The 11,566-nt window shown below is 43.9% G+C and overlaps 1 protein-coding gene across 1 annotated transcript in view; it reads right to left on the bottom strand.

The window, feature by feature from the left end:
• Nucleotides 1-8,002: 8,002 nt before the first annotated feature.
• Nucleotides 8,003-11,566, bottom strand: part of MACO1 (macoilin 1) — an 86,884-nt gene continuing 83,320 nt past the window's right edge. The window contains exon 11 of the mRNA XM_007935744.2: nucleotides 8,003-8,205. Coding sequence (XP_007933935.1) covers nucleotides 8,003-8,205 — 203 coding nt within the window. The remainder of the gene's footprint in view (nucleotides 8,206-11,566) is intronic.

Raw genomic sequence — 11,566 nt, 5'->3', positions numbered from 1 at the left:
GGACTCACTTCCATGGACTGGCTCTCAATCCAACAACAGAAAGACCTACATGTAGAACACTTACCCCAGGGTGAGGTACCTGCCTACTCTAGGGAGATGCACCCCTTAGATCAACCAGACATAAGACATTAGAAGGGCAGCTTCCACATAGAGGGAAAGCTGGACAGACAGAAATGCATATTTAAGAAGGGCACAGGGAGGGGGTAGTCACAGGGAGGGGAGAGGAGGAGAGTTTTTTATGGTTGGAATGGTAATTGGGGCTGTGAAATCAAATGTGCATGAACTGTTGAATGTAAAACAAATTTGCATTGTAAATTTGCACCCAAAGCACAATTATACAGATATAGATATAAATATGTGTGTGTGTGTGTGTGTGTGTGTTTTAAAAAAAGAACAAAATTCAAATTAAAAAAAAAAAAAAAAGGACTAGACTTATTGGTCTGAAAGAGACTGGAGGAACCCCTGAGACTGTTGCTCAAAGACAACCTTCTAACTGGAAACTGAAGATACTCCCAGAGGCCACCTTTCAGCCAAATAATAGCCCTATAAAATAAGCAAGAATGTGCCCCTTAGAACAATCAATGGTATGCGACCAAAATGATAACATTTGATAAATGTTTGATAAACAGTTGTCAAACCAAAGATGAGAAGGCAAGGAGGGGCAGGGAAACCAGACAAGGAAATGGGGAACCCAGGGAAGAAATGGGGAGAGTACTGACACATTGTGGGGACTGCAACCAATGTCATGGAACAACTTGTGTATGAATTATTGACTGGAAAACTAATCTGCTATGTAAACATTCACCTAAAGTACAACGTACGATAAAATGTTCAAAACTACTACTCAGCAGTTAAGCAATAAGGGAAGGGAAAGGTGTGGAACTGACGATGCTGAACACACTGGTGCCCCGACAGCTTTGCCAGATACACAGAAAGGTCCCTGCCCACACTAAATCCTACCTCCCTCTAAACCTCATGGTGGCCAGACACTGCAGAGCTGGGATATAAAGGTAGAACAGATGTCTCCCACAGCAAGCCAATCCAGGCTCCTCAGACAGAGTTTAAAAGGCCACATCACGTTGTGTGAGGGGATTCTTAGGACAGAGACCAGAGTTATAATGATAATGGATGACTCACAACCCTAGAAAGCCAATTCTGAAGGGGATGTAAGACTTTAACTTCAGGCAGAAGACAGAGGAACTAAAAGCAAACACTGAGATGGGAATAAAGCAGAAAAATCAAAACTAAAGTCCGAGGAAAGAAAAGCAGTGTGGTCCCCTGATCAGCTGGAAGGAGATCCTCTGAGACATGCATTTAACCAGATACCTTCCTGGAAGAAATGCTTTATAAGTCAATTACCATCAAGATGAAAAATCCCCACTATGATTCATGATGCAGCAATGCTGACTCTTGGGGAAATCAGGTCTAAGGCTCCAACTGGGTGAAGAATGGATAGGCCCCCTGCAGTTTCCTTGCAGCAAGGTTTCCCAGATAGAGAAGTGATTGTTCTCGGTGCAACCAGCTGTTTAGGAAATCCGTGCACCTGGTTAAATCAAGCAGGAGTTTTGTAGAGAATATCTGACAAGAAGAACAGGGTTTCAACCAGTTCTTCCTGACTCAGTCATGACCAACAAAGTGAAACCAGAATGGACCTGAATTTGTAAAATGTCCTTGTCCTGGAATGGCGGAATATATGGGTTGATGTCCTGCTAAAAACAATCTCCCTCCTAGAAAGCAAGGGCAATGTACACACTGCATAGCTGCCAAATCTCTTTAAAGGCAGAGTCAGAAACAATGGTGCCTGGCTCAAAGGTGGCAACTGACCATGTCGCTTTGAATGTGTGTTGGTCTCCACAGTCTTTGCAATAATCCAATCTCCCAATCTCCTGAAAAGGCTTACTACTCAGAATTCTGAGTCTCCTATTCCAGGGCTTCAACCTGTAATTTTTCCTGTTCTAGTTTTTGTTCTTGTACATACACATTTTACAAATTCAAGTCTGGTCCAGTTTCACTGCACTGGCCATGACTGAAGCAGTTTCAACTAGTTTGAAGGCCTGAAGAAAAACAAGGTGCAGTGTAGTAAATTACATAGTATGGCTTTTCTAGCCATAGTCTTTGTAAACTCCATGGTGGAATTTGCCATGAGCAACTAAGTAGCTCCTGATCATTAAAGTTATCCACCTGGTGTATTTCTGTTGGAGTAGCAGGAAGCAATCTTCTAGGAATTTTTCTGTCTCTCAGGCGTGTAGAATTCTGATGTTGGGATTGGTTGTTTTTGGCCACTCTGCCAGGCTCAAAAGGAGCCCCTCTAGAGGCAGAAAAGTCTGACTGCCAGCTGAGAAAGACGTGCTGCTGAAAGAAACACACTGCTGAGAGCCATGAGAGAGACACACTGCTGAGAGAAAGATGCGAGAGACATGCACTGCTGAGAGAGAGACGTGCTACTGAGAGAGAGATGCGAGAGACATGCACTGCTGAGAGAGAGACGTGCTACTGAGAGAGACTGTCAGCTGAGAGACAGCCATTGTGAGAGAGACTGAGCATGTTCCTGAACTTGCTGTCTGGTGCTTCCCTAATAAACCCCATGATCTGTGAGTTCTGTGTGGCCACTGCTACGAATCATTAAACCCAGCAGAGAGGCGGTGGGTGCCCTGGGAGGAACGGTTGGTTAAAGGGCTGGAGGGAGGTAGCATGTCTGGCCTCACAGGAATAGGACTTAGGCTGCTGATGGTGATTCTGTCTTCCTCTTGTGGGGTTAGAAGAGGTCAGAAGATGTGGCCTTCTTGCCTCTTTGGCACAAGGTCTCAGCAGAAACCAGAGACAGACAGACAGATGTCATGGTAAATGTGCCACGTCCAATTTTTCCCTCCCCTTCTAGAAACAGTTCTGTTTATGCTGTCATTCTAATAGTACTATTATAGCAATGCTGATTCAGTTAAGATATATTTCAGATCATGTCTTAGCTATTCCTTAACCTTATTCATTCAATAAATATTTTGAATCTTTGAAGCACCTACCATGTGGTAATCTTTGTTCTAGGTTCTGGGGTTCCAAAAATAAACAGAGAAAAATCTGTGCCCTCATGGAATTTACATTCTAATGGGGGGAGGGAGACGTAAACAAAATAAGTAAAATTATGTGTTTGTTGTTGTTAGTAGCCATGGAGTTGGCTGCAACTCATGGTGGCCCGATGTGTGCAGAATAGAACTGCTCCATAGGGCTTCCAGGACTGTGACCATTTGGAAACAGATCACTAGGCCTGTCTTCCAAGGCATCTGTGTGTGTGTTTGAACTGCCAACCTTTCAGTTACTAATTGAGCACTTAACTGTTTGTACTACTTATATAAGTTTTAGAGGTCATTTCCAGCTTGTGTCTCAATTAAACTCTTAATTCTGTTTTCAAAGCCTTGTGTGTAAGCTTTTTCTGGATTAGAAGAGAAGGTGGCAGTCTTCACTAGAGTTTTCATTTTAGGAGAGTCAGCTCAGGACAGGGCTTCTAAAACAATGTGCCAAGTAATCCTGGGAGTCTTTTTGAAATGCAGATCCAGATTCAGCGGATCTGAGGAAGATTCCTTTTTTCTAACAAGCCCCTTAGGGGGACATTGGTGGTTCAGTGGTAGAATTTTCACCTTCCATGCCAAGAATTCTGGTTTGATTCAGGCTAATGCATCTCATGTACAGCCACCAGTTGTCTGTCATTGGTAATATGATGGTTCAAGTTCTGTGTCAACTTGGTCAGGCTATAATTCTCAGTGACTTGGCAGATACATAATCATCCTCAATTTGTGATCTGAAGTGAGTAGCCAATTAGTTGAAAGAGGCGTTTCCTTGGGGTTGTGGTCTGCATATATATGGATGTTCTGGCAAAGCTCACCCTCTCTTGATCCTGCATCTGACTCATCATCCTCTGACCTCTGGTTCTTGGGATGTGAGCCAGCAGCCTGCTGTCTGACCTGCTGATTTTGGTTTCCTCAGCCCCTGCAACCATGTGAGTCAGGAGAAGCCTCTAGCCTGACGCCTGACCCATGGATTCGGGACTTTCCATTTCCTATAACTGTGTGAGCATTTCATTAAAATAAATCTATATATACCCACCCCACTGCCATCAAGTCAATTCTGACTCATAGCAACCGCCATTGGGTTTCTGAGGCAGTCAATCTTTATGGAAGTAGATTGCCCAGTCTTGCTTCTGCAGAGCAGCTGGTGGGTTTGAACCAGCAACCTTCTGGTTAGCAGTCAGATGCCTTAGTCACTGTGCTACCAGAGCTCCTTAAGTATATTTATATAAACATACTTCACTGCTTTTGCTTCTCTAGAGAAGCCAGCCTAAGACAGAGAGTTTGCATGCTGCTATGACGCTGAACAAGTTTCAGTGGCGTTTTCCACACTAGGATGAACTAGGAAGAAAGACCTGGCAATCTGCTTCCAAAAATCAGCCAGAATCAACCCTTGGCTCACAACGGTCCAAACCACAAGCAATCGTGAGGATGGCACAGGAGCAGGCAGCGTTCTATCTCATCGTGCGTGGGGTCCCTGAGTCAGGTGCTGACTCAATGACAGCTCAACAGGAAGCTCCTAGGGGACACTGATGCTACTTAGTCCACAACTGTGGACCATATTTGTGAGTAGGAGTCATGCTGTTGGATGGAGCTAGCCCCAGGAACAGGAATTCTCAGCCAGGTCTCTACCCTCACTAAGACTCCTTTCTGCTGTTCTGGACTTCTGTCTAGGCAGCCTGGGGTAGCCTGCAGAGCTCTCTTCTGCATCATGACACACAGTCTCCATAGCAACTCCTTAAAGCAGGCAAGGCAGCAAGAATCAAAACTCCTTTAAGGTAATGAGACAGAACCCCAGAGAGGTTAAGGGAGGTCACAGAGCCAGTGGTCGCAAAGCTGGGACCAGACTCTCATTTCCTCCCAGTCTGTCTAGGGGGCTTGCCTACGTTTTGCAAATCCTAGAGCAGATCAGGGCAATCAGAGAGGCAGAGAGGCCCTTGGCAAGTGCTTCTGGGCTTGTAAAGCAGCCAGCTCAGCAGTACATTTCATTGAGAATCACTTAAAATGATGCATTTATAGGTCTCAGAAGCCCTCTAACCTAAACAGGGCTAGCTACTACAGTCCACCTGAAAACAGTTTACTAGTGTGACTTCCCTGATTTGGCCTTGGGATAGGTTTCTGGTTTACGTCTTTAGCTCCCTCTGGTGTGGTGTGAATTTTGCAAGAAGCAATCTGATGGCAGCTGTTAGAAACATTTGGCCTTCTCAAGTGGGCTTTGTAGTGTCTGCATTAATCAAGCTGGGTGAGCGCGGGGAAATGGAGGGGGAGGAGAAAGGGCTATTCCTTCTCATTTGGTAGGATTATCATAGGCAGAGTGGATAAGCAACAGCGATTAGACAGAGTTGGGAGATGTGAGTAAAGAGAGGTCATTCGGCCAGTCGAAGCATTCAGCCCACACAATCTGTAAATACGTAACCATCTAGAATCACAAACACTGCTTAATGGCATGCAATAAATTATAAAGTACTAAGATTTGGAGCCATTTTATGATGGGCCTAAAATAACAAAGACAACAACTGGAGATTTCCTTAGTGGAAAAGAACGTGCCACTAAGAATGCTATGGCAGACACATTCTTTTCAAGGAAGGTGAAGGTAAAAGCCAAGGCATTTTCCCTTGGGGATTCTGCTCATGATATTAAGTGTGATGTGTCTACAATAGATTCAATGGCCAAGACTCAGAATGGCTATCCAGCAACAGGGACAGAGGGTGGGGTGCCAAGAGTAGAATTTTCCAAAACTGGAGCCAAGACCAATTGTAACAATGGCCAAGAGAGGAAAACATGGGCCAAGAGAGGCAAACATGGGCCAAGAGAGGCAGCTGCTTCTCAAAAGATAAAAACAGAAGAAGCCTCTAAAACTAAGGGTGGACCAGAAAAGTAGTTACTTTAGAATTCAGTGCAGGATCTGTAGCAGATAGGGTCATGCCAAAAAGCAAGTCAGCCTTGGCTCCAATCAGATGAGAGAGAGAGAGAAATGAATCTATCTTAAGAACAGAAAGAAAACCATCTTGAGATGGATTCCTCCAGAATGCGCATCTGTTCTCTGCCGAACAGAACAGATTAAGCTGTGTGGGGCACCGACACCTGAAGGGTGCTGAGAGGACGAGAGGACAAGACAGTGAGCATCTAAGTACCACTCGGAACAATCTACCTGGCTGTGCCCTCCGAAAAGTTAAAAAGGCAGAAAACTAGTTTTATCTGCAAGAAAATGTTTATTCTTTTGAACCCCACAGAAGGAAAAAAAAGAATGCAGCCAAGACCAAGTATTTAACGAAAGTAGTGTCCCAAAAGGCAGCAAAATGGGGGGAACCTCAACACAAAGTCAGTGACAATTTTCCGTGTTTTTGCACAGAGGAAAAAACAATCTGACAATTCTGAGTAACACTTTCATGGTGACAATTACACAAGATGATTCAAAAATGCAAAATGGCGGCAACACGCACACCTGGCTAAAGTAGCTGCTGTTTTTAAATCCCCGTAAGATCTGTGATCACAATGACTCTTTTCATACTTCTATTTTACTGACTTGCTTGTCCTACTTAATTTGCTTTAAATGAGATGTACATGCCAATTAACAGCAAAGTTTAGAAGAACTATGTCCTTCCAGAATCCATGACAAGAAAGCAAAACCAATCTATCTGGTTTCTTAATTTTGCTAGTTTCCAAATATAATTTTGGCTTGACCCTCCCTCTCCCAGGCCCTCCCTCCACCCCCACCCTGATTCTTAAACACTTCCAAAGGTTGCAGTGCAAACGCTTTTCGACCAATGTATAATACACATTTGAAACTGAAATCTTTGTGCAGAGTTTTGATTTAAAAACTCTTAAAAAAAAAAAAAAAACCTTTCTTGGCACAAGAGCTGACACATAATCAGCTTCTTTTTGATCGTCAAACACAAGATGATGAAAGCGGAAAACAAAGTTAAATAAAGTGATTTAAAAAAAAAAAAAAAAACCTAGAACTGTAGCTTTTATTAGCCATCATCACAGTCTCTCATATACAAACACTGCCCAGCTCCCGTTCCCAAGGTGCCTCACTCCAGGCAATTACAGAACACTGTGGTGCTTTCTATTAAAAGCAACAGAGAAGATGGAACCTTGGTGGTAACAAACAACCCTGCTACCCATCAGTTTTACAGCAGGGTCCGTAAGTGAGCTTGATATAGATAGAAGACGGATGATGGTGGTGGAGGGGAAAATAGTTTAAAATCATCAAGTTTCCTCTTGAAATGTCTTTTCCCAAGGCACTGTGAACAAGACTGCTGCTAGTAATTTTCTAGGACTAAACATACCATTGGGAACATAAATATTTCAAACACAACCCCTGTTACATTATCATAGCTAGTCTCATCACTTAAGTCTCTCCTCTCAGCTTAAATGGCGCTCCTTGAATTTGTTTGGTCCTCGGAGGGGTAATCAATTTTTGTTTTCTGTAATACCAATAATCATCTTCTTAAATGCAGCTATCAAATCAAAGTGGTATTGCTGTGTTAGATTACTGAACCCTTTCACTCTAAAAACTCAAAGTTTTCATTATCCCATGTGAATCCAATGTGTAGGTTTTGCTTGCTTGTTTAAGACCAAAACAAAAATAAAGGGCTGAGAGGCAAAAACCTTGACTTTTTTTTTCCTTCTTCTTCAAGAGGAAACCATGTAAGAATACATGAAAGGCAAAACTGGCTACTTGAAATCCAAGAATGGTTTTAATGTGTTGGCCGAGAAAAATAAACTGCAAAGTTCTGTGAGGTCTTCTAAAAATTTACAAGAAAAACTGATGGGCAGTTCTAATCAGACTCGGATGGTATCTTTTTCCCCCCATTTTAAAAACAACAACATATACAGTCCCACAAAACACAATATAAACTTTTTTTATCTTGACTGCCAGAGACGCTCCTTTGTGATGCCTTCTGATAACCAAATGGTTGGGCAAAACACACAGCTGGCCTTCATTTCTTCAGGGGCTGGTAAACAGAGGCATTGGGATCAAGTCCAGAAGGGCTGGTCTCCACAAATTTGGAAGAATAATGGGGGGAAACGGGGCTCAGGGGGCTGGTGGTGGCACTGTATGTGATGCTGGGCATGACGGCCATGACTTCGGCTATCTTCTGTTTTAGGTCCTTGATTTCCTGGTCTTTCTGAAGAATTTGTCCTGGAAGATCAAAGACCCATTGTTAGTGAGGAGGGATAGCTCACCCAACACAATGCCCTCCCTGAGTGGATGTGGGTCAGTGTGAACAGCTCCAGTCAGATGGTCTGTGGGGTCAGGCAAACTTCCTGTAAAGGGCCAGAGAGTAAGGATTTTTGGCTTTACAGGCCACATACTATCTTTGTGGTTTAGTTTAGTTTTTGTTTTTCCAATCACAAAAAAATTTAAAAACCATTCTTACATTCCCAGTTCACAGGTGGAACAAGAACAGGTGATAGACCAACTTGGCCTGTGCACTCTGTAACTGACTGACCCCCGATTTCGAGAGAAAAAGTGGTTCTATTCATATGGCTGTGACTAAGGTAGAGCCCAGAGCCATGTTTTAAACAGGGCTGTCACTTACAACAGCTTCATTGTGGTGTGATTTTGAATCGGGGCATCACCTCTTGAACTGGAATTTTTTTTTTCTGGGAGGTTGGACTACTTCTGAGCGTTAGTCCAAGGAAAACAGTACAACCAAGGCTTCAGAATCAGCAACACAAGAGGTTTCTCATGAAAAAGAAAAAGAACTCTATGACTGCTGCCATGGGGGGATTCTCTGTGACCCCGACTACTAGCTCCTGGCCTCAGGGAGGGAGCCTCTTGGCACTGTGTCCCGCAGATGGGACACTCAGTCTGCACATTGTCCCACTCAGCTTCACAGCACACCCTCGCTTACTCCATTTCAGTCCCCCACCCAACCAGCTCCGGCCTCTGCCCTGAGGCCACTTCCCTTTCTGTGCTTCTCTGCTCTTTCCTGTTCTCCTTTCAGTTTCTAAACCAAAACCAAACTCACTGCCATTAAGTGTTCCCACTCAACGCGACTCTCCTTGGGTTTCCGAGGTGAGGTGGTATCTCTACAGAAGTAGATTGCCAGTCTTCCTTCTGAGAAGTGGCTGGTGGGTTTGAACCACCAGCCTTCTGGTTAGTGGTCAAATGCTTTAGGCGTTACGCCACAAGAGCAAAGCTTTCTCTGGTTCTCCCATCTTAGATTTTCTCCTTTTCCCAGACTTTGAATATATCCTACACTTTCCATCCTGTTATTTACTCTCTGTAATGTTGTTTTTAGGTGCTGTCAAATTGGTTTCAACTCATAGTGACTCTGTAGAACAGAAGGAAACGCTGCCTGGTCCAGTAATTACAATAGGTAGCACTTACATAGGGCTTCATGTGTGCCAGGCATTATGCTAAGTACTTCATATACTAACTCATTTATTTCTCAAAACAACCCTATGAGAGGTCAAGGGACTTTGTTAAAGTATACAGATAGTGGCAGAGCCAGAATTCAAACTCATCGGTATGCCTCAGAGTTCGAACTACTCAGCATTCTTCCATGTCTTACGTATTCATTTGGGAGATGATTTGTGTCCAGGGCCAAGACTATGTCCTTTTTTTTTTTTTTAAATTGCTGTACCCCTAGTGCCCAGCCCAGTACCCTGCTGAACTCAGTAAATAGTCATTCAGTGAATGAGGTAGATATCATCATCTCTATTTTAAAAATGAGAAAGGTAAGGCCCTGCAAGTTATGTATTTTGCCCAAAGTCATTCAGTTAAGAGGTGGAGGCAGGATTTGAATCCAGATACACTTTGTTTCAAAGCCCATCATGCTATGAAGCTCCCTGGTCTACTGAGGGAAAGAAGCACTTAGGAGGTAGCCTTTCAGAAATTTAAATTTAAATTCAAATTGCATTTGAGTTACACTCATGTTGAGACTCCTCATGGGTCCTACAGAAGACATTAATGTGTTTGAAATGTAAGAGCTTGGTGGCATTTTTAAAAAAGGTAGTAGAGATAAAGTCATTTTGGAACCACAATGAAGCAAATGACACAGAAAGTAGGAGAAAGCAACACGGGGTTTGACTGGACTGACAAAGTTCAGTTTCTTAGCAGAATATTCTGAGCGTGACAGTGGCAGGAGGCAGCAGCAAAGAGTAGTGGCAAAAACTGCCCTTCCTCTCGCTGTCTTCCCGTTCCCTCAGCTTCAAGTAAGCATCAAATATCCTCCTCTTTGAACAAAATAAGGCTCAGATGAATAAAATACCTAACGGCATCTGATGTACGAGCCACTGTAGCCTTCCCTATGCATATTTAAGTATGATTTACTTTAATCAGTAATATGCAAACATTCTCAGAGTTTTGGAAGGATAGTCCCTTTGCTTCTTTGTCACTTCCCGGACTGACAATGGCACACAGTCTATGTAGGAAGCCAAGCTCTCCCAGGCTACTCTGTGACTAGGTGCTACTTCAGTCCCGGGTTGGAAGAAAGGGATCTCTTTCAAGTCTGTAAACCTAAGTAAGCTGAGAATGAGGCAGAGAGGGTGGCCACTCCTCAGGGAGCTGAGTCACAGGGCAAAAAAGCCAGTGCAAGGTCAGAAGTTCGCCTTTAATGCAGGACTCCCAGGAACCTTCTTAAATGCCTCTCTCCCCAAGTCCCAGGCTCTCCCATCACAGTCGCTCCAGTCTCAGCCCTCTTTTTCCTGTTGTATAACCTGGGTCACCCCAGCCACTCCTACAGCTTCACTAACGTCTCACAACTTCCAAAGCCCACCCCACCCCCATGGTTTGGACCTCTCTCTCTGGGGTTTAGGCCCCAACTTCTGCTGACTAATGAATATCTCTCACCTGGGTGTCAGGGAAGCATCTCCAAATCAAAAAGTCCCAAACCAAACTCAATGTCTCTTCTCACCCCTGCAACCTATTCCTCTCTCCCCACTGGTTCCAGTAACTAGCTCTTTACAGCTCTCTCAGGTATCTCTGTTCTCCATTACTCACAGGCCTGGACCATCCTCCTTCTCCAGACTCACCACCTCTTCGATAAAAGACGGGAACAGCTTCCTAACTAGCCTCTCTCCTTCTACTCAGTCTCACCTTCCAAATCCATCTTTCACCCTGCCTTTGCTACTGGAAGATTTCCAAAATAATGGTCAGAGTACGGCACTCCCTTCCCTCCTCCTGAAAATCATGGGCATTCACTCTGTCTGGCTTCCTTCACGGTCCTTCTGATCTCCCACCCTCTTCTTCCGCATCTCCCAGCTGAACCCTGGCAGTTCACCTGGACACTGGCAGGAGTTTCTGTCTTTGTTTACTCTTTCCTCGGGTTAACAATCCTCTTCCTTCCCATTCTCTACTCTCAGAATTGACCCTTCCAGCCAGTCGATGCCCCTTTTGTCACAAAGCCATTCCCAATCACTCCTATGGCCTTTCAAGGAGGCGCTTCTGTTTGTGCTGCACTGTAGCAACTGTCAACACGTAGTCACAGGGTCCACAAGGTCAAAGCTATTTTCATAACAATACTGATTATATATATATATATATATATATATAT

The sequence above is a fragment of the Orycteropus afer genome, unplaced genomic scaffold, assembly GCF_000298275.1.
Source record: "Orycteropus afer afer isolate SDZICR_OR568_19922 unplaced genomic scaffold, OryAfe1.0 scaffold00031, whole genome shotgun sequence".
Classification (NCBI taxonomy): Eukaryota; Metazoa; Chordata; class Mammalia; order Tubulidentata; family Orycteropodidae; genus Orycteropus; species Orycteropus afer.
Note: the sequence above shows the minus strand (reverse complement) of the source record. Positions and strands in the feature narration are given on the sequence as shown.